Consider the following 24,783-nt stretch of genomic DNA (forward strand, 5'->3'; position numbering starts at 1 on the left):
AGCTAACATAGCTAGGTAGCATTCTCTAGCAGCTAACTGATCTCCTTGCACTTGCCCTATCCCATAATTTGTTGGGAATTTGACAAATAGGTGGTAGATAGATGTTACTGCCTTCCAACTGTTTAAAGTTGGCCGTCCAATGTTGGCGTTATAAGAAGATGAACAATTCACAATTCACAACGAGAAATTTACTTCTTTGGTTATCTATTGTGGATATGTTCCCACTACAGGTAGTGTTATAGTGCCCACAGGTCGCACTTTCATTCCTTCAAATCCTATCAACGGCGAACTTACTGGATGAAGTTAATCTCGTCCAAGCCTCATTTGTTGGAAGGCGGGATAATATAACATGTCTGCCGAACTCCTATTATCTACCAACACCCTTTTTGTTGTATAATTCACAATGAGCAAAGTGATGACAATTGCATCGTCATATGGGTGATGGACCCTTCCAGCGTCCTCATCTGTGAATGTAATGACTTGCTCGTCTGCCCCCCTCGTTCTTGGTGGTTGTCTAGAGAGTTAGACGTTCTGTACCACCTTTAGGTATGTCTTCCTTGACTTGGAAGATTACCTTGTTGAAATTCCTCCTATAATAACTCTTATTTCTCCAAGTGGGGGTCATGATGGCTCTTCTACCTTTGCTTTCAACTTCTCGTCTTTATGATCTCGTCCAATAAAATGTCTCAACTTTTCCTGTTTGATAAGATTCTTTATCTGCTGCTTTAAACCATAGCACTCGTCTGTGTCATGGCTGTGATTTTTATGGAAGCAGCAATACTTGTTCTTATTGTGCTTATTAGGATCTTCCTTCATCTTCTTTGGCCACTTCAAGGATGGGTCATTCTTGATTTGCATAAGCACTTGATCAAGTGGATGGTTTAAGGGCGTGTAGTGTTGACTTCTTCTGACGATGACCCTACCTTCCTATTATCTCTACCTTTCTTCTCTCCCGTCTGAGCCTTCTTTGGACGAGGGCCTTGTTCAGGATGGCGTGGGAGGTCTGCTTCCATTCGCTCTACTCTTTTCCTCTTCTTGGCAATGATTGCATCCTCTGCGTTCATGAAGTTTTGGGCTGAATGGAGGAGTTCAGCCATGGTCTACGGCTCTTGATCATAGAGTTTGTAAATGAATAAATTGGAACTAACTCCATTGTGGAAGGCTGCCAATAGCAACTTGTCATCCATCACGTTTACTGTCAGGGCTTCCCTGTTAAAGCGAGTGATGAAGGACCACGAGCTTTCATTTTCTCCTTGTTTTGTAGTCAACAGGTTGGATGAGGAGCATTTATGCCTTTATCCTCCTATAAAGTTGTTGACGAACAACTTACTTAACTCTTTAAAAGAACCAACAATGTTTGGAGGTATCTTGCTAAACCACACTCGTGTTGGCCCCTTAAGGGTAGTTGGGAAAGTCTTGCACAATATCTCATCTGGAACACCTTGAAGGTGCATTGTAGTCTTGAAAGTGGCTATGTGATCACATGAGTCGCGTGTTCCATCATATGAGTACAAGGAAGGCATCTTGAACTTCGAAGATAGGGGATGACTATTGATGGAAGCCATAAAAGGGTGTTGAGGCTCATTTTTGGCAAGCCCAGTAAGAGAAAAGGCCCAGCAACATAGGCAGACCAAAGTTAGCAAGCAAGAAAAAGCCATTGAGCCCAAATGGCAGAAATGAATGGCTTACGAGCTCATAAAGTGGGTCCTGAAGAAGCAAACGGGCCTGAAGGGGCCTAGAAAAAGAGAGGAAGCAAATCCATGGGCAATATGTAGAAAAGTGAGAATGGGCCACAGTAGGCCCAAAGTAATGTAAACGAAGAAAGTAACGGGCTAATGGAAGACCCATCAGCCCCAAGGATGAAGTATAAAGTAATTGAGCTAGAAAAGCCCAAAGAGAATTAGTAAAGACCTATGAGAAAGCAGGATTGGGAAAGGGCTGAGGAAGCCCAAGGAAAGCATATGAGCCAAGGATACCCAAGAGGGAAATGGGACACAGAAGCCCGCAAACAGTGTAAGGAAAGGCCCAGTGAACACACTGAGTCACTGGGAGAGAAATAAACAGCAGGCCCAAAAAGGCCCAGCAGGATTGAGTCAAACAACATTACAGTAAGAATAACAGAGTGATATGGTAGGAGCATGGGAACAAGGACATGGAGTGAACACAGAATAGGCCGGGGGAAGAAAGGCCCATGATCCAATAAGGCCCAATCCCCAAAAGAAACAAGTCATTAGGAATGGCAGATTGGAGAACAACCTACGCCATAAGAAACCAAAAGTGCAAGACAGAATGTACAGAACAATCTCCAGAACATGGCAAGTGCACGAGCAGTGGGTGAAGAAGGTGAAGCACGCGCGAGACCTAGGCATCACCAGCCTATACCCAGCCAATATAGGAAGTGGTGGGTTATGGGTCAGAGGGCATGGTCTGGCGGTGGGGAAAGGGAAAAAACTTATTCTGGGGTTCTTGCTCAGACTTTTTTGGGGGAAATATTCTGTTGGGATGACATGCCACCCAAAAGAAGTAAGGATGAGTTGGAACCACCAGGTGCATGCCATGAGGGATAGAGAGAGAGAAAGCACACACACTGTAATGGGTAGAAAAAGTCACAACAAGCAAACAAACAAAATAGTCTTTTTTGTTTGGCAGAGGGGAGCGACACAGCCAGCACAGGTAAGTGGTGGTGGTGGCTGAACCACTGACGACCAGTAAGTGGTCGGCACGGACACCTACACCAGACAAAGGCAGTTAAGGGCTAAAATAGTTAATACTAGCTACGACAGGCTCTATAAAGGATCCCTTGTTGTGCACTGAGAGAGGGGATTCGAAAATCACAGTAATAGGAATTTCTAGAGAAAGACATAACCTAGAAGTAAGCATTGATAAGGAAAGGAAGTAAAACAAAAGAAAAAGAAAACCAGGAAGTAGGAAGGAGAGGAAAAGAAAAACAAAGAGTTTAGAACGGTAGGCATGTACCAATAGGTTGATTTCCTCTCTCCCTCAATAGCCTTACTCTCTATAAAAGGCAAAAGATCTGTATTTGGGCATGGATTAGGCCTATTCTCTCAAAGCAATTAATTCCTTCTCCGAGATTACTCGCATTGAGGGAACGGTTTTTCCCTTCTCGGTTTCAACCTTATGTATTACTTAGCATGGCAGACTAACGCTTTGATTTTGCTAACTTTTTTTTTTTTTTTATTCTTCACTTAGCTTATTTTGTGTACAAAGAGCATTTCATTGCTCACTTTTACTTATTGTGGCTAAAAGTAGTAATTGTTTTTCTTATATCATCGTTATTATATCTGTTTGCCATAACTTACTCACAGTGATTCTGCCTGCCATGGGTCTGTGATCAAACTCTGGCAAACGGGGCATAGTTTGTGCACAAGCCGGACCAAAGTAAGTTACAATTGGACCGGTCCCGATTCCCTAACTCAGAACATTTGGACCAATACCGCAGGAGGCAGCCCAGCCCAACATTGCAAAAAAGGCCCACTACAAAGGGGAATCAGTTTGATGAACTAAATCATCTACGTGATTCGTCATTCTTATATTCTCCCTCATCTCGTCCATGGCTCTCCTCATTTAATCCATTTCCTTCTTTAAGTGTGGCACCCTTCGTGAAGCGGTACCCTTTGAGTGGTTCTTGTGCTTAGCATTTTCTCTTTTTCGAACTTCTTCACTTTGAGCTTGTTCTTCCATGCATTGTTCATGACATTGCCTAATCTCTCGAGTCAATTCTTGATTCTAACAAGTTAGCTCTGCAATGACGGCTGTCATGGACTGTATTTGTTGGACGGAAGGCGGTTGCATGACAGGTGTTGATTGGTGAGCGCGGTGGGGGTGGCTGGAAGCATTCCCACTCTCCTGATGGCTTGGACTAGTGGCCATTGACCTTGTTTAGACCATACAACCTTTTGTCTAAGAAAGATAAATTGCAAAATACAAATTTTTCTTCTCCATAGACGGTGCCAATTGATGATGCAAAGAAAATCAGAATGCTGAATGCTCCAAGCTTCAATGGGCTAGTGGTTGTTTGGAAGGCCCGAAAAGAAAGAAATACAAAAATCAAAGATGACTGGGGTGAACTGGCTAAGAACCCTCCGATGCTTAAGTTAGTTTTTCCTCTAGAACTCAAGAATTCTAACTTTAGGAGTAGTGGAAACTTACTTTCGTTTGATGTGGATGAGTCTTATATAGTGAGCTTTGGAGTGGTTACTTGTTTAGTAAGTTCCTCAACGTGTACGGAAGTTAGAAGGTTTAGACTTAACTTCCACAACTATTATAGAAGTTAAAATGTTTAATCTTATCTTCTACAACTGCAATTAGAAGTTAAGAACTTAGTGGGAAGTTATAGCGATGAACAAGGATTTTACTCATACTTCTAAACAGTAGAACATGGCCTGAATCATAAGCTTTTGTATGTAAATCCATTCTGAAAATTTTCTAAGTGTTGAGAGGTTGTCCAGCTGCTTCCCCGATAGACGACCTTCATACCCATGGACGACCTCCCCACGGTGGATGGCCTTCCTATGATGGGTTAACCTTCTTGGTCCTGGACGACTCCATGGATGAACTGGAGATGGTCCGACTTTTAGTTCACCATCAAACTCTATTAGGACATAGAATGCAAAACCCAAAAAAAAAAAAAAAAAAAAAGAATCAAATTCTTACTTTTTTTTTTATCAGTCCATTTTCTACTAAAAATTTTAGGATTTTAAATGTGCTAATAAATCACACTAATGATATAATAATAATTTACTTTTTTTTTTTCAAGAGGGTAATTGGAAGTTTAGAACCAAAGCTTTGCTTCCTGTATTTCTACCTTAGCTGCTCATCCTGTAGGCACTTTGCTCGAGACTTTTAAAGCGAGTATTGGTTCTATTTATCTTTCCTAGCTATGACTTTCTTCGTTTTCTTCTTGTCTCCTTTTGAATGAGACATGTGTGTGTGTGTGTGTGTCAACTTCTTATTTCTTCAATTTTAAAGGAGGCAATAGTTAGGTCTATTGAATAATGTGATCTTCAGGTTTGTAGGTCCTAAGTGTGCTAGACCCAAGTTTTATCAAGTTTTACCTTAATTTTTGACATCTAAAATAACCAACCAAAAAAATGAGTTTGACAACAACATTCATAGCATTTAGAAACTGAAAAGGAAAATAAGCAGGATAGAAACTAACTTAGGATTCATGCTGGAAGTCAAAAGAGGCTTTGGCCTGAGATTTATTCCCTATACAATAAATCTCCTCCTGGCTTGTGTTAAATAGAATAGCATCATAAACACATAAGCTCTTGTTGTCTCTTGTTGCATGATTGCACATCTTATGAAGTTGCTTGATTGCATCATGTGAAGTTGCTTATCAAAGATGGGCTAGCTCAACTCCTAGGAGTTCGTTCTCTTCTTCACCTATCGTGATTGCATGAGTTTGTAAGCATATTTATACATCACCCAAGAGTTTATTCCATGTATCCAATTATTTATTTATTTATTAACTGATATATATAGTAGATAAATATACATTATAGATTTCCCATTTATGCTAATTAGGAATTAATATTATACTATAACTCATTCACAATGAAGATTATTTTTAGGGTAAATTCCACAAACCTCCCCTGAGGTTTGGGCTAATGCCAATAAAGTCCACAACATTTAAAAAGTGACCATCTTGGTCCTTATTCCCAAACGGTTTGTAACACCGTTCCTTTTTTTTTTTCCTTCATTCTTCTTTGTTATTTCCTCTCTCCAAAATCGCCTCTCTCTCTTCCTTTGAGTCCATAACCTTTGACCAAACCGAGCAGCCCTAGCCACCCAACCGACCTGTCCCACCAGCACTTCAAATTAACCATCCTTTACTCAAATCTGGCAACGATAAGCCCTCCTTCACTCAGCTCCGGCGACGATTTTTCTCAAATCTACTTAGAGCCAATGATTTTGGCTTAGATCTGAAGATATTTTTCAAAAACCCGCTTAGATTCGACGATGTTTAAGCTTAGATTGGTAACGTTTCACCCTCCTCCGCTCGGATCAAGCGACATCTGGCGACATTTCAATCTCTTCTGCTCAAATTCGGCACCGTGGTGGTGGGTTTGCAATTTCTTTTCTCTCTTCCTCTTTGTGGTGGTGCTGTGGTGGTGGGTTTTGTAGTGGGTCAATTTTGGTTTGGATTGGTGATAGAGAATTTGGTTTTTTGTGGGTGTGTTGGATTTTTGTGGGTTTTGGTTTGTGTTTCTAGTTCTGGGTTTGTTTTGGGGTGGTCGGTATTGCTGATGGGTTTGTGGGTTTTGTTAGTGGTCGGTGGTTTTGGGTTTGTGGGTTTTGTTAATGCCATTGCTTTGCTGGTGGTTGATGGTTTTGTGGGTTTTGCTGGTGATCGGTGGTTGGTGGTCGCTGGCTTTTTGTGGGTTATGTTCTTCAATTTTTTCTTCTTCTCTGAATTAGAGAAAGGGAAGATAGAAGACTCAGGCGAGGGGTAAGGGAGAGGACAGAGGGTATGTAACGGTGTTACAAACCATTTGGGAATAAGGACCAAAATGGTCACTTTTTAAATGTTGTGGAATTTATTGGTATTAGTCCAAACCTCAGGGGAGGTTTGTGGAATTTACCCTGATTTTTATCTCAATAATTAAATAGATGTAACTCTCCAACTCATGCACATGTCTAACTCTTCCTAACTATGCATGTTGGTGTTTTTTTTTTTTTTTTTTTTTTTTTAACTTAAAAATTTGGTGTGATAGCATTAGTTGGCCAAATAATCAAAAGTCCTTTCAATAACATGGCTAAGTCTCATCAATAAAAAAGTGATAAAGCAATAGTTGATAAAAACAAATAAGAAGTTGTTTTTATCTAAAAAATTGTTGTTATTTTTATCCAAAAATTAGTGCTAAAACAATATAGTTGATAAGAACAAATAAGAAGTTGTTTTATCTACAAATTTGATGCAATTTGGTGCAGCCACTTGGCATAACCACAACTTCTAAGCCCAAATTTTATTATATAGTATATGATATGATATGATATGATTTAGGAAATGGTAATGTTTGGGTTTGTGTTAACTCTGGCAAAAGAACTCTCCTACTGGGGACATTCTTAATGTGTTATTTTCCACCGAAGAAGAAGGAGAGTTTCATAGTACAGCCAAGTGTCTTCTTTTTTTATCAATGGTGTTGGTGTTAACTGTTAACCATGTCACATGTGGAATGGCACAAGGCCATGATGGTAGAAATTGCAAGTAGTAATGTTAGGATCAATATGAGTTTGGGATTGGGAGCCATGGAAAAAGCAATTTTCTTTTTTGCTTGAAAAAGTTTTATGTTACATCTTTTCTCTTTTACTTTGCCTTATATGTTAATTTCCCTATTTTATTATTGTTGTTGTTATTATTATTATTATTATTGTTAGGTTCTAAGGATTAGGAACTAATTTATTAGAACGCTAATTTGTAATGTTGGCAAACCATGATCAAAATAGGTTTTAGGTCTTGTTTAGACTTGCTTAAAGTGTATGTGTTTTATGTAAAGTTGGAATCGAGTTACTGCAGAACTTATAGTGCAATTCTATCTGGCTCGATTGATCGAGAATTTGACTCGATCTTTCGAAAGTCGTGCAGATTGTTTTTTCTGTAGAATTTCCAACTTAGTCCAAGCCCGTTTGACATGTAGGGTTTTATGTTTTGTCTTAAGTATAAAAGGAAAAACCCTAGCCACATTTTATGTTGCTCCTTATGTTGTGTGTGTGAATCTTCTGTAAGATCAATAGGTGGTTGCCTTCACACATACTTAGGGTTTCCAAGATTCAAGATTATGTCAAGAACTTGGTGATCATTCAGTTGCTGCATTCAAGAAGTTTAAAGATACATAATTTGGAGTGCTTGTACTTGTTGTGAATCCAAGAAAGAAGTAGTTTGTGGACTCAGAGCTGTCATAGTGGTTATGGTAGTAAGTTTCCTACTCGAGGTAGTAATAAGATGTTAGTGGTTTAAATCGCTATTATGTAAATTTCAATTCTTTTATAGTGGATTTAGGTTTACCTTGAGGATAGCTAGGTTAAATCCTCCCTAGGTTTTTACCAGTTTGGTTTCTTGGGTCATCATATCTTTGTGTTCTTTATTTTCCGTACTTTACAATGATATGATATATTTGTGTTAACCTAGATCTGATAATTAGACTAAGTAATCACTTGGTTAAATAACTAGGTTAATCTGGTTGTGTTTTAAGGGGTCTAAAAACAAACAATTATTATTATTATTATTATTTTATTTTATAGCTCAACTATTAAAACAAGTGAAAAATGAAGACTCCCCAACCTTGATTTTCCTCATGAATTAGATTAGACAATGAATTACAAAACTATTGAGGTTGGGTCATATATACTCGTATGTATTAATCCTGACAAGTTACAATATACGATTGAATTGAATACTGTCATAGCAAGTCTAGATTTGAAGTCTCAAGAACAAGATACTAACCATTTTGAAGAAATTACAAGTGCAAAAGCTTATTTTGTTTATACTTCCATTGTATGATATCTCAATCTTGCGAGGTAGGGTGCCATAGTACCAAATTGTTTACTGAATGTGTCAACGTGGTGACAAAGCTTTGAAGTCATTTTTTGAGCAAAATTGACAAAGATGGACGCAATGCTCACTTTGTTTCTCTCTCTCTCTCTCTCTCTCTCTCTCTCTCTCTCTCTCTCTCTCTCTCGGATTCTATATCTTGGTATGACACTGTTTTTCAAATAATGGCATATTATTTAGCTTGTAGTGGCACGAAACCAACTTTGAAGTTGTAAGGGGATGCTTTATTCATAAACTTACGCTTGATTGGACCTGCAAATATGACGCCATTATCTTTAGTTGATTGATAAACTATGCTTTCATGGGCTTTTTGGATGAGGAAAATTGATGAATTGGAGAAAAGCTCGGCCTTCAATTGTATGCGAGACTCCCATACCTAGGCATTTTCTAATGCATAAAATGCTTAATGGGTTTAGAGTATCACCATCAGGTCTTCCATAAAAAATGTTATTTTGATACACCAAAAGCCTACTTTATTATTTTAACACATCATCTTACAATACCATGTATCAGATGTTCTATTCTTCAATCCTATACATTAAAATAATATATACATCACATTAAAATATCATTAAAAAAACTTCAAACAGTGATATATACTACACAGTCCACTACCACCACTACCTATAGCACACCACCACTACCCACTACCCATAGCACACCACCACCACTGCCCATAGTAGCCCACCCCTACAACCACTGCAATCCACCTCCGCCGACAACCATAACCAAAACCCAAAATCAACCAACCCACTACCACCGACCACCATAGCTAAAATCCAAAATCAACCAAAACCCAGAATCAGCCCACACCCACCGCTATAACCCACCAACATCAACCCATCACAACCTATGAAAATCAGCCCACCCACCGCCATAACCCATCAACATCAACCCATGACACTCAACCCACATCCACCCCCCAAAAAAAAAAAAAAAAACAAGGCAATCTGAGATGGACGGCGCTGCGTGGTGGACGGTGATCGGCCCATCCGAACCCACCCATTGCCCAACCCACCCATCAAACCACCGCCAAAAAAAAAAAAAAAAACCATAGCTAGAGAGATTGGCGTGGAAGTGATGCATTGGCATCGGCGTCGGCGTGGAAGAGAACTGATGGTGAGAGAAGAAAATATAAGAGGACGAGAGAGCTATGATCGGTTTTTAAGAAAAAAAGGGGGGAGAGACTGACAAAGAGATGAGAGAGAAAAGAATAAAAAATTCATTAAAATTATACATCTTTCCGTACATTTTCATATTTGAGAGAGTACGGTTGATGAATGTCAATTTTTTTGAGATTTAGAACATCTCATGAGAGATATTTTTTAGTGTTTGTTATGTCAAATACCAAATATCAAGATATCTAGGGGAAAAATTGTTCTTAGCAGCACACGTATCAAGATACATGTAGCCAACATTCATTATAACATATATTAATGACAAGAGAAGTCAAACACACGGATACCTCTAAATGGTGCTGCTTTTTCTTTGATTGAGTCAAACCCTCCTTTTTCTTTGATCGAGTCACATCTGGTAAGTATATTTACTTTGAAATGTAGGAATGGGTCTTGTTTGTCACTAGTGAACCAATCAAAAGTAAAATAATTCGTCCTTTTAGGCTTATACTTCGTTAAGAGGACGGAAGTTGAGTCAGATGTATATTAAATTCTTCTAAGTAAAAGAGCATGTTTTTTTTTACTTTGTTATAGGAAAAAAAAAAATCAAATTAGGAAAAGCCTTTATTGTTCAAATTTCACAGAACTGAAGCTAATACAACTGTAGACAGCAACAAATTTTCTTTTTGATCATTCGTTTGTTGGGGGAGGGATTATTCAAACCCCGATTGTTTTTGTTAAAGATACTAAAAGGTACCGGTTGAGCTACAAGTCTTTTAGCCAAAGAAAAGACTCTTTACAATTTGCTCTTAGCTAAAAAAGTTTACAATTTGAATTATTTGAAAAGTCATTCTCAATTAAACAAAGTTCCTTTCCCTCTTTCTTTTAATTGACCTTAGTTTACTAAATTAAAATTATGAACAAATTTTTAAGTTTGAGCAACAATTAATGATTATCTAGGATTTGCTTATAATTAGAGGATGCAACAAGATAACCTAATTGCATGGACTAGTCAGCATTAGAATTTAGATGGGTTTTTGAAATTTGAACCCAACAATTTTGCCAATTAAAAATATAAAAAGCTCCAAATTTTGTCAAAGAGACATCGCATCCAAATACTTGGTTTAATAGTGTTCAAGGTTTTAATTTGGAGCTAACTTTCCTATAATTTGGTAAAATAAAAATGAAAGAAGGTGAAAATTTTATATTATTGTTAAGTGATGAGAGTATGAGACACTGTTCTTTTCAAAATTCAAGCAGATCTGCCTCCTTCACGGACTAGTAACAACAAGCCAGCACCACATATATGATAATTCTGAAAAGGATTTTATTTTTTGGTGATTCTACAGATAAGTTTGACGGGACACTTTTTTGGCTTCTTGCCTTTCTTTGGTAAAGTTTTTAGAGAAAGAACCAAATCTCACGAAACACATAATATTGCTAGAGCAAGACTTAGGTATAGTACTTAGATGCTGTTTTTTTTTTTTTTTTTTTTTTTTTTTTCCTTAAAATTCTGCCATGTGGATTTTTTCTCATGGGATAGAAGTATATTTCTTAGTTAAATAGCCACATGGCTAAATTTTAAGAAGGAAATTTAAGAAACAGCACCTAAAGTACTATACTTAAATTTTGTCCATATTGCTATATCATCTGTATTCTATGTGTCCAGTGGCACTAAACTTAATAAGATAATGACATGTGTCTACTCTGACCTGGTTCAGTGCTCTGAAAAGTACTGAACTTAAACCAAGTCCTTTTTGTTGTATATCATTTTCATTACACAAACACATCTAATTTGTACAAGAGGTTGATAGAATTTGGTTTGGAGTATTCCGAAATGCTTTAGAATACAAGATTTTTTTAGAATTCTGCGTGAGAAGCTCTACCATGCTTTAGAATACAAGAGTTTGATAGAATTTGTTTTTTTATTCCTCTATGATAGCCACCCATGTGGGGTGTCAGCCAACCAATAATACATCTTTTTTTTTTCTTGATAATATACATCTTCTTTATATTACAGCCACATGTGAATTATCTGCTTGGGTGGATTTTTGATAGCCAAGTCTCTCTTGGATTAAGTAAGGAGAATTATAGATTATATTTTGTACAATTTTAAGAGTTTTTATTTTTTTTATTAGGAGTTTTGGTAGTAGATTTATGACATGGCATAATCTTGACTATTTATTATAAATGAAATATCAATATTAAATTTTTTTAACCAATTTGCCATTAGTGGATTGGAAAAATTCCAAATCACCGCCAACCCACCAAATTATAAAAATGATAGGTCGGTTGAAAGTTTGAGCAATTTCAACTCGACGAATTGGGCTGGTTAGGCTTTGTTGTGTGTTGTATACTAAACTTCAAAATTTATTTTATCATTTATGAATAAATTTAAAAATTATTTCCTCTAAATCCTATAAACTATTGAAGGACTTGCAACAAAAATATAAACTATTAAAGGAAATAAATCATAAAAATTGTCCACTTTTTCATACATTAAAGTACATACATCTTATAGTGTGAGTATTTTCTAACATTTTCTCTATAAATAATTAAAAAAAAAGGCTTTAAAGCATATCTATGTATATATGCTTACGAATATGTAGGACAAGTATAACATTTTGAAGTACTTAATTAAAAACCCTTTAAATTTGATGTGATATATAGACTAACAGTCTAACAATAGATGAATATATATACATATATATATATATATATATATATATATATATATATATGTGGGGGTCCAATAGTCTTGGCAGTCTAATTGGCTAGCTAACCCGACTCTCCACTTTAATAGTTGAATGACTTGAATCTACTTGAAAATAAATATCAAATCCATGCGGGGTGGTGCGGGATTGAATGGATTGTTGCTTAGACCTAATTTTTAGGAAAGATGGAGCTAAAAAGCCTAGATAAGTGTGAGTAGGTTTGGGCTATAAAATCACATGCATAACTCAACTTGATCACCAAAAACAAAAAGAAATGGAAAACGGGACAAAGCAGATATGGGGGTTTAGGGGTAACGAAGAGCTGAAGATTGCATCTGAGATTACTGTTCGAGGCTTTCTCAACTCGTTAATGTTTCATGTCAACAAAGATGATGATAGACCAACAGTTCCTCTTGGCCATGGAGATCCCTCGGCATTTCCATCCTTTCGGACCACTGGCATTGCCGAAGATGCCATTGTTGATGCCCTTCGAACAGCTAACTACAATTGTTATGCACCAACTGTTGGCATTCTTCCAGCGAGAAGGTACGTAACTCTATAAATGTGATATCGATTATTTCTTTTATATAAAATTATACTCTTCCATGGATTTGCTGATTCAAATTCTTTTTAATTTTATGTTCCTTCAAAGTTGTAATTATCCTTTTTTTTTTTTCTTTTCTTTTTCTGGGTAATTAACTCATGCATCTCCTCCATGCTTATGAAATTGAAAGTGTTATTAGCCCAAAATCTGTTTGCATCATCACATTTTCACATTATTATTATTTTCTTTATGCTTCGTTTAGATTGAGGGAGAGAAGAGTAGATTTAGCACAAAATTAGCTTATTTTTAGCCAACTCTACTCTACTCCCCTCTACTCCCCCTCGTTCTCCTCTCCATCCAAACAGGCCATTAATGTTTTGATAAGAAGATTCAAAAAGTTAGTTATGATTTCAAAAAATTGCCATAATCTAATTAGATAATCATTATTCCTAAAAAATAGAAAAATATGGTTAAAATTGTAATTTAAAAAAATTCAAAAAAAAAAAAAAAACTAATTGAGAAACTGAAATTAGCACCCTCTATATAAATATATCGCACATATGTTCGATACATTTTTCCCTAAAATTAGAGCACACTAAATCTAACAGTTTACTCATTTTCAAAATCCTAAATTCTGTGTAACCTCTCTAACAATAGAAAAATTCAAATTGAAAAATTATGACATTAAACTTTGGAAAAAAAGAGAGAAGAGAGTCATATCGCACATGCAGAATGTGTGTGATGAGGCTAGTATTTTATATATGAATGTACTATTTTCAAAGGTCTCATGTTATAGGTAAAGGAAATAATTTAGGTAGTCCTAGATTACTGCTCTGGACCATCACAAAAGGTGTGGACTTAATAGTGTGATCCACCCCTTTTGCAAGAGCTTGGAGTAGTACTCCGAAGCTACTTAAGTATTTCCCTATAGATAAAATGGTGAAAATTTGTAAAAGTAGGTTTGCATGTTTAAGGTAAACTGACAGAGAACTTTCGCAATGTCTCTAAATTTTCACTTTAATTCATTAAATACAATGCCTCTATAACTTTTTGGGTGTATGATAACCCTTATAACACATGTACTAACTTTATTATATTTATTGGTAACTTATGCTAAGAGGGAACAAAATATAAAATCAATAACTATCTTCTCATAAAATGTCTAAATTTCAAGTATTTTTAACTTAAACGAAATATAAATTTATGGATTAGATAGAAAATAACGTTAGATTAACACATGGTGATTGAAATTTAGAACACGTGGGGACCCCTCCCTTCTCTCTCTCTCTTTAGTTTTTTTTGTTTTGTTTGTTTTTTTTTTTTGGACAAACAACAGTAGGATTTCACGTCATAATAATTTTTTCAAATCCATTGTTGGTATAAGTCACGTTAAACATAATAATTTTATGATTTCTAACATTTCTTTCTCAAGTTAAGATTGTTATAGTGTCATATAAGAAAGTATTTACATTAAATGTGATAGTACTTTATGTTATGTCATGTGGTATAACCTTGGTTCCTCTTTTCTTTTCTTTTTAATCACCTTGAACAGTTAATAGCAGGGTTACACATGACAGTAAATTTTTTTTATATTCGCTCATAACTCTAGTGATATTGAATATTAACACCATAGTTTTCTAGTAATTTTATTTTTTCAAATTAGACTGTGACATAGGGTCACATTAGGCAGCACTATCTTATATTTGACTACAATTCCTCCATGTTACATGGCAAATGATGAGTCTTTCTTCTTCTTATTTATTTATTTAATCTTCACTTTTGTCATTTTGGATAGTCCACCTGTACTGATGGTAACTTTGTCGCCTGGTAATTCACGTCACATAAAAGTAGTAATTCAAGGATGGATATCAATCATATCATAGTATCATTAACCCAAAAAATTATAGATATAATAGAGGAACCTTTATTTTCTTCCATATATATATATATACATGGTATTCCCTACTCTAAAAAGGAAAATTAATACGGTTATTTTTGGACAAAGTTAGAAAGAGGAATGCTGTCTATCTGTGGCTGCCAATGCAAAGAATCATATATATATATATACATGAAATGGTGTAAAAAAAAAGTGCTCATTAGTTAATGGCTTACCATTCAGATTAGTCTGATTTAATTAATTAACTCCAAAAGGTCTATAGCGGATTATCTCTCTCGGGACCTCCCATACAAGTTGTCAGCAGATGATGTTTATCTTACAATTGGATGCACACAAGCAATAGAAGTCATATTAACTGTCCTTGCTCGCCCGGGTGCCAACATTTTGCTTCCAAGGCCAGGCTTCCCATACTATGAAGCTCGCGCTGCCTGTAGCCGACTTGAAGTTCGCCATTTTGATCTTCTTCCTGAAAAGGGTTGGGAGGTTAATCTTGAAGCTGTTGAAGCTCTTGCAGATCAGAACACTGTTGCCATGGTGATCATCAACCCTGGAAATCCTTGTGGCAATGTCTACTCACACCAACATTTGGAGAAAGTGAGTTCAATTACTTCTTTCATGTTAAAAGCTACAAGCTTGTACTAATCTTACACGAGTTTGAGGATTAGATCCTTTCTAGAATTAATATTTACTCACATAATATATCAGTATCTTACATATTATTATTATTATTATTAGTTGATTAATACTATTGTTTTTTTCAATTTCCTAATCAGTATTAGTGGAAGTTGGTTTGTTGAATTTTAGATTGCAGAGACAGCAAGAAAGCTTGGGATTCTGGTGATTACAGATGAGGTTTATAACCATCTCACTTTTGGAAGTAATCCCTTTGTCCCTCTGGGGACCTTTGGATCAATTGCACCTGTTATTACACTAGGGTCTATTTCAAAGAGATGGATTGTACCTGGTTGGCGTTGTGGTTGGCTTGTTACAAATGATCCAAATGGCATCCTTCGAAAAACTGGGGTATGTGAACATCCGTACAAAATGTGGATATAACACATGAAATTAATCAAATTATGGACATTGTGTGTATGAAGTATATATCAATAAGTGTGTAAGAACAATTTTCCAATGTTTTAAACACTACGGATCTCCTTATATAGAACTTGTTCATGAAATACATATGCAATGACATTAACGAGTCTGCAACCTATATATAACATCCTTGTACTTATTTTAATGGATAGCATTATTGTTTACATGGAGTTTTTGTCATTTTTTCTTCCTCAGATTGTTGATAGCATTAAGGGCTGCCTTGATGTCTCTTCTGATCCTGCAACCTTCATTCAGGTTTGTAATATAAGATGCTATTAGTGAAGAGCATACTGGAGTGACTACTAGCTATATATTTTCATCCTTTCAAGCACTACTAGAGTTTATAACAGCCCACCTAAAAAAATCAAATGCATGATCTACAACAATATTATGTAACAGTTACAGTAGCATCGTTTGTAAGGCAAAATTTTCAATTTTTAGCTGTTACCCTTTTTAATATGTAACTTGGAATTTCCTAGCCTATATATGTGATCTCATTTAGTTGAGATTTTTCTTACTAAAAGCATATTCCCACAGTAATGTTTTAAAAATTTATTTATTCAATGTTTTCACTTTTTTTTGCAAAATTTTCATCATAAAAGAAATTTCAATCGAATCATCTACTTCAATTTGCATAAATATTCAGCCACCCAGCTGCTTCTAAATTTTGTTTGTAGACATTGAGCCTACTAATGATACATATCACATGTATTCTTTACCTTTTTCTCGTACAATTATAATTAATTTGATTTATGTTTCAGGGGGCAATTCCTCAAATCTTAGAAAATACAAAGGAGGATTTCTTTTCAAAAATCATCTACATAATAAGGGAAGCTGCAAATTTGTGTTATGAGAGAATCAAGGAAATCCCTTGCATTACTTGCCCATATAAACCTGAAGGTTCCATGTACACAATGGTAAGGGAATCACATATTTAGCATATTTTGTGCCCCTTCGTTAAAAATCAAATACATATACTTTTAGTTACCAACTTTCAATTTTAGGTCAAGCTCAACCTGTGCCTACTGGAAGACATCGGTGATGATATGGAGTTCTGCCTCAAGCTGGCAAAAGAGGAATCAGTCATCGTTCTACCGGGTAAGACACAAATAGTCTAAGAGTCTTCAGTTGGTAAATCAAATTCATCACGGTTTATAAATGCCAAGACACTTTCAATGCTTTATTGATGCATCTTAAGTGGAGGGAATAAAGTTTGAATCCTGTACATCTCCATTGGAAACATTGTCAATTAACCTAAAGGTCATTGTCTTATACTTGCTTTCAATCTTTCTTTATCTATGCATTTCAGCTTCTCAACGAGTATGACTTCAAGTATGTGTGTATATATATATATATATATATATATATCTATGCACATTACAAGTATGTTTTATGTTTATATAGATCTCAAAGGGATAGAGCCTTTGTTTAAGCTCTCCTTTTTTGGGGGGGAGGGAAATATTGGGATTTGTTGCACTAAAATGGTGTTAGCTGAGTGACACATTTGACATTTACAATACGCATTATCTCAGGGATGGCTATGGGGATGAAGAACTGGTTGCGCATAACTATCGCCATTGAGCTTTCCATTCTTGAAGATGGCCTTGCAAGGATAAAAGCCTTCTGCCAAAGGCATGCCAAGAACAATAAGATTTAGTGCTGGTGGCGATCAAATTCTATGTATTTGCAAAGACTAACAGTCTCCTTTCAAATCACATGCAAAAAGTGAGAGACTGAAACAATTAATTGGTAATTTATATTCTACAAGAGAAAATAAAGTGAAGAAGAGAAGGAAAAAACTAATTGTTTTTTCCCATTATTGCACTAGTATGTATTTTGTGCTTATGCACAGGAATGATGAATTATAGTGGTACTATTGACGTTAGTTTGAGTTATTAAACATACATGACATAGTTCGACCGGAATATTTGGAGGTATTAAAATAATTTTTCCTTGCAATTTTCATAATATGCAGATTTTTTTGGGGTCAAAAGGGTGATAATAGGAAAATTCATTGGGTAAAATGGCAAGAATTGTGTAAAACCAAAAGCCAAGGGGGTATGGGCTTCAAAGACCTTGCTTTGTTTAATGATGCCCTCCTAGCCAAACAAACTTGGCGTCTACTTCATGACACGGATTCTCTATTCTACTGGGTCTTTAAGGCGAAGTTTTTTCCAAATTCTACAATCATGGAAGCAAAAAATCCGGCAAACGCCTCATATGCTTGGAAGAGTATTTTAAAGGGGAGGGATGTTATCAAGAGAGGTGCAGCATGGAGAATAGGGTCAGGCCTATCTGTCAATGTTTGGGGGGAGAACTGGCTGCCTACTAAACATACTCCTAGAATCATCACGCTTGTAGTGGTTGGGTGGAAAGGTGCTAAGGTTGGAGATTTTATTGACCAGGGGCAAAAAATATGGAAGGCTGATTTAGTTGACAGAGTTTTTTATGATTTTGAAGCATCAATTATAAAAACCATCCCCCTATGCCGCTCCATTCAAGATGATGTCCTTATATGGCCATTTACACCGGACGGAAGGTACACAGTCAAGTCGGGATACCGGTTTTTACAGGAAGCCTCTAGAGTGTAACAACCGGGTCAGTCATCAATCCAAGCTCTGAAACCTGTGGAACAAAATCTGGACTCTTGAAGTTCCAAACAAAGTGAAGACTCTGTTATGGAGAGCTTGCAAAAACTCCCTACCCACAAAAGCAAACTTGTTTCGACGCAAGATAACAACGGATGCATGGTGTGAGATATGCAAACAGGAAGATGAAGATATTATACATGCACTCTACCGCTGTCCCGACTTGTAATCTCTCGGAAATTTCATACCGGAGTGGAATCAAGGCACTCTCAAACAGAGCACATGTTTCACTGACTTTATTGGTTTTATTTTTGCAAGTACAGCAGATCCGGCACTCTTCTCCTTGGTGTTATGGAACCTGTGGAATCGGAGAAATAATCTCCGACTCAAGAAACCAACACTCCCTCTGGACAAGGTGCTGGAACACTCTCGGGAGCGACAACTTAAGTCCCATTCCAGCCCCATGACGTCCACAAAACAGAGGAGAATGCAGGCAACAACATGGACTCCGCCCCAAGATAACTGGTACAAGATCAACTTCAACGGTGCCACCTTTGCCGATGATAGCAGTGCAGGATTGGGTGTTGTCATACGAAACAAGGAAGGCCGAGTTATGGCATCTTTGTCTCAAAAAATTCCATTGCCAATATCAGTCATTGAGGTTGAAGCCCTTGCAGCACGGAGAGCTCTTGAACTTGCTATGGAGCTGAGCGTTGACCACGTCATACTTGAAGGGGACTCTGAAATGCTACACAAGGCTTTGCTAGAAGAAGGCAGAAACTTTACATCCTATGGACATTTAGTGCAAGACATTGTATACCTCAATAATTTCCTTTCAACTTTTAAAACTTCTCTTGTACATCGCATGGGTAATAAGTTAGCTCACTCTCTAGCGAGGAAGTCAAAAACCCTCAATCATATGCAAATCTGGATGGAAGATGTGCCACCAGATCTATTACTTGTTGTTCAGGCTAACCTTACTAGCCTACCCTAATAATATTCAATGAAGTTTTTTCTCAAAAAAAAAAAAAAAAAAGTTTCTCATTATATTGCTATTACGTATATAATTTTGAAAATTACTAGTGGATACTACCTATACAATATCAATTCACAATTATTTTATGTGAAATTCTACTAAATATAACACAAAATAAAATAATAAATTGGTCAAATAGTATTTTCTAAATTGAATGGGGATAGGTGCATTGGATTGTTTAGCTTAATTACAGTTTGTTATATTTAATATCTTAGCATACAAAATATCTAAATAGAAATAGTATAAAAAAAATATGCTCATTAGTTAAGAGAAAAAATAATAGCAAAAATCTAAACAATTTAATTTGTATGGAAAGCTAACAAAAGCAAAATCCAATTTTGATTCTAACTGAATTTTCTATAAACTTCAATTTAAAAAAGCAAATGTATGTATTACCTAGTTAACAATGGACTATACATAATCATAGTATATTACATAAATAATTTATAAATTTGAATTGGTTTTAGCTATACCAAAAAAAAAAAAAAAAAAATTGCTCATAAATATAAAATCATTCAAACTCTCTCTTCCTCTAATTTTATACATAGAGTTAGATATATGGTTATGTTTTTTATGGCTTTTTATTTTTTTATTTTTTTTTATATATATTGAACTCCTTGTTTTTTACACTAAATTAACTCATTTGGCACAAAAATTAAAAAACTTAGATTAGATGGGAAATGTGTCACAAAATTAAACTCTAATTGAAATCCAATTTTTACATTGAATTAACTCACTTAACATAAAAAATTAAAAACTTAGATTAGATAGAACACTACATGGCATGAAATTAGACTCTAATTGAATTCCAATTTGAAATCTAATTAAATTTTCTCTCAAATTTACCTATTTATATAAATATATATATATATATATATATATATATATATATTAAACGTCAATTTTCCTCTAAATCTCACATACATATTTTTGAGAGAATTATGTTAGGCCTTTCGTCTTCTTCTTCTTTTTTGGGCTCCTGAAAAAAAAAAAAAAAAAAAAAAAAAAAAAAAAAAAAAAAAAAAAAAAAAAAAAAAAAAAAGAGGGCTTGTAAGATATTGTTGATATACTTTCCTCCATACAAATTTAACATAGACGAAAAAAAAAAAAAAAAAAAAAAAGAGTCAGACATCCAATGGTAGAGAAGATCATGAAAAGTGGAATCCATGATGCATAAGTGAAAAAAATTATAAACTGAAAAATAAATGGGAGCATCGATTAAATAGTCAAGTTAAAAATGTCATTCACTCATGTATGTACATATATAGAACTAGCCCCTCAAATTTAGATATATTTTCTTTTCTTCTCAAAATGAATAGGTATTAAATTATGAAATAATGCCAGTACAAATTTTACTATATAAGTCTTACAAACTGATATATCCTTAATCATGAAAGATAATTCAAACACTTATTTATATCTCGTTGAAGGAACACCATAAGTCATTTTACTTAAAGAGTTCACTTAAGTGAATGACTTCTTTCTCAAAAAGAAAAAAAGAAAAAAAAGTGAATGACTTAAAAGTCAAATAGAAAGTTCATTTAAGACTCACTTTGAAATTGTTAAACTCAATTTTATTTTTACAAAAACCAATCTCCATTTCTTCTATTTTTTATAGTGATGTCTTGATGTATTACAGTTTTAAGTTTATAATTGAAATTGTGTTTTAAACACGCGATTTACTTGCTAATTAACTTAATCCACTCCAAGAGCAAGTCTATAGAATATTGTTGTAACAAAATTGATTATCCATTGCTCACATATCTAGTCGAAAATCTGTTTCAATATATATTAACTAATTAATCACCATAATAAAATAAAATAAAAAAGTCTCTCATGTTCAATGTGAGATTAAATATTTCACTAACTACTCATCTTTCATGTTTTTTTTTTTTTTTTTTTTTTTTTACATGATAGAATTTCTATTTTAACATAATCTAAGTGTATATATGTGTGAAACTCCCTCTTAGAGACTTAAACTCCAGTCCTTACCCCCCACACCCACACCCTCACAAACACTTATACTTGTAGAGTAACCATCGCACTAAGAACATGCAATGATTACTTATCTTTCATGTAAACTCTCAATATTCTTTTATATATATATATATATATATATATATATATATATATATATATAATTATATATATTGTCGTATTAATTCATTTTAAAAACTTAGAAAGATGTCAAGGTAGCTTGCTTCTCATCCGAGCATCCGTTATCAAATCACAAGGTACGTAGTTGCATATTATATATATATATATATATTGCTGTATTAATTCATTTTAAAAACTTAGAAAGATGGTCAAGGTAGCTTGCTTCCCATCCAAGCATCCGTCGTCTGATCATAGGGTACGTAGTTGCTTATTATATGAATATTCCCAACCTGCCCTGCCAGCCCCACTTTCCTGTTTTTGGGCTGTGCATATAGAGAAATTTTTGGTTCCACTGGGAGGACCACATCAGTGGTCCTCCCTGCTCCTGCCAACCAATTAATAAGTGCCATGTGGCCATTTTTCTGATTCAAGTCCATATCAGCAGCAACCCATGTCCTTTAACTCTGGTTAACAAAACCAAACCAAGGTTAAAACAAAAACAAAACTTACCCAGCCGAAAAGCCAAAATCAAACACACCTCTTTCTTTCTCTCTCCCTCTAGCTCTATTACCCCAATTCTCTAGAGAAGAAATCCCCATCCCTTTTTATATGAAATTGAAATTCAAGCCGTGGCTACTACAACAGCGACAACAACGGCAACAATAATGATAAAGATGAAGATAAAAATAGTGCGATGTCTTTCGCGGAGGCGAGGAGGTTGATGAGATTGGTGAACGTGGAATCGTGCGAGAGCATGGGCGTCGCTAGATCCACCGCTTTCGCTCAGGTTCTCGACGAAGCCGACGTCATTCTTCTCTTTCGCGACAAGGTCTACCTTCATCCCGATAAGGTCGAAATCTCTCTCAACCAGCATCTTTGCCGAGAAGCAAAGATAGGACCCAAAGCCCACAAGCTCCGATCAGTTTTGGTGGTCATGGGAATTTTGGGTTTTGGTTTTAAGACTCATGCCCCCATTCGATCTTAACAGGGATGTGGTTTATGAGATGAAGGCATACAATTTTTTTTTTTTTTTTTTTTTTTTTATGGGAATTTGAATGTTGTTGTTGATGCTGCGAAATTGATATCCCAAAGTTTTGAAGAAAGATTGTATCAGTGGCTTTGAAGGCAATGGTGTGCATTAAGGTGTGTTGGATGATGCATAGTTGTGTGCGTTGAGGGGTGCACTGGGGTGCGCGGGCTGCTGCTGTATTGTGCGTGGGCTGCTGCTGTGAGGTGCGTGGGTTTTAGTTGGTGCCTTATGTGCATGGCGGATGGTATTTGTAAGATGGAGTCACTACAACATGAAATAAAATTTCTGGAAAGTGATTTTTTGAACAATTGCCATGGAAATTCCTATCTAGTTATTATGACATTTTTAGTTTCGGAATGTTCCTATTGTGTAGATTTATCCATGTACTCTAAAAATGTGATATTGAGAAATTGGATGATTTCTTATTGGAGTGGACTTTACAAGTCTTTGATGCCTGTAATGAAGCCGGTGTGAAACTGTCATGTACTTATGTTTTTGCTTACATGCCTATATGAGAGAGACTTTAATTTTAATTTGATATATTTGTATCTTCTATATTACTTGTAACTTCTATCTGTTACCCAATGTTTTAATTGCATGCAAGTAGCATGTGATTTGTATGCCCTTTTTTTATTTCCAAGTTTATGCAGCTATGCAATTTCTATGAATGCGCTAACTAAAAGAAATAGTACATTAATTATATTAGGGACGACTGGGATCTTGCTTACTGCTGGAAGAGATAAGGCACTGTTCAATTTGTTTTCTTTGCTCATAGATGTGGTTATTTTAATATACTTATGATCCTGTTATTAGATATTGTGTGTGGCCCGGTTTTGGGAGGGAAATGATGTTTTAGAATTCTTTCTTCCATGTCCCTTTTTAAAGATGAATCAGCACCTTAATTGGGAATAAGCTCCAACTCAACAACAAGCTGCCCAAGAATTGAGAAATTTTATTGCCAAAATGAACAAAATTTACAGAGAGATTCAAACACCAAAAATAGAGCAATAAAGGAACCAAGTGAAATCAAATGTGTTATTCCTTATGACCCTCATCAATACAATCCAGCTTATTTATGTAACAGAATCCATGTTAACTAACTAATTTACTACCCAATGATTAACAACCCTGCTCTAATTGCCTAACTAACTAACTTCCCTTGACCATCCCAACCAAGTGCTCAACTTTTTGGTACATGCTGAAGCAGCAACCCACGCACCTCACAGCAGCAGCCCACGCACAATACAGCAGCAGCCCTCGCACCCCAGTGCACCCCTCAACGGACACAACTATGCATCACCCAACACACCTTAATGCACACCATTGCCTTCAAAGCCACTGATACAATCTTTCTTCAAAACTTTGGGATATCAATTTCGCAGCATCAACAACAACATTCAAATTTCCATAAAAAAAAAAAAATATATATATATATATATATATATATATGTATGCCTTCATCTCATAAACCACATCCCTGTTAAGATCGAATGGGGGCATGAGTCTTAAAACCAAAACCCAAAATTCCCATGACCACCAAAACCGATCGGAGCTTGTTGGCTTTGGGTCCTATCTTTGCTTCTCGGCAAAGATGCTAGTTGAGAGAGATTTCGACCTTATCGGGATGAAGGTAGACCTTATCACGAAAGTGAAGAATGACGCCAGCTTCGTCAAGAACTTGAGCGAAAGCGGTGGATCTAGCGACGCCCATGCTCTCGCACGCTTCCACGTTCACCAATCTTATCAGCCTCCTCGCCTCCGCGAAAGACATCGCACTATTTTTATCTTCATCTTTATCATTATTGTTGCCGTTGCTGTCGCTGTTGTAGTAGCCACGGCTTGAATTTCAATTTCATACGAAAAGGGATGGGGATTTCTTCTCTAGAGAATTGGGGTAATAGAGCTAGAAGGAGAGAGAAAGAAAGAGGCGTGTTTGATTTTGGCTTTCCGGTTGGGTAAGTTTTGTTTTTGTTTTAACCTTGGTTTGGTTTTGTTAACCAGAGTTAAAGGACATGGGTTGCTGCTGATGTGGACCTGAATCAGAAAAATGGCCACATGGCACTTATTAATTGGTTGGCAGGAGCAGGGAGGA

The 24,783-nt window shown here is 35.8% G+C and overlaps 1 protein-coding gene across 1 annotated transcript; it reads left to right on the forward strand.

Moving 5' to 3' along the window:
• Nucleotides 1-12,530: 12,530 nt before the first annotated feature.
• On the forward strand, nt 12,531-17,825 carry LOC126695583 (nicotianamine aminotransferase 1-like). The gene is made up of 7 exons (XM_050392398.1): nt 12,531-12,950; nt 15,100-15,439; nt 15,650-15,868; nt 16,136-16,195; nt 16,702-16,857; nt 16,945-17,038; nt 17,473-17,825. The coding sequence occupies exons 1-7, from the start codon at nt 12,679-12,681 to the stop codon at nt 17,595-17,597; spliced, it is 1,266 nt and encodes a 421-aa protein (XP_050248355.1). The 5' UTR covers nt 12,531-12,678; the 3' UTR covers nt 17,598-17,825.
• Nucleotides 17,826-24,783: the final 6,958 nt, after the last annotated feature.

This window comes from Quercus robur, chromosome 8, assembly GCF_932294415.1.
Source record: "Quercus robur chromosome 8, dhQueRobu3.1, whole genome shotgun sequence".
In the NCBI taxonomy this organism is placed as follows: domain Eukaryota; kingdom Viridiplantae; phylum Streptophyta; class Magnoliopsida; order Fagales; family Fagaceae; genus Quercus; species Quercus robur.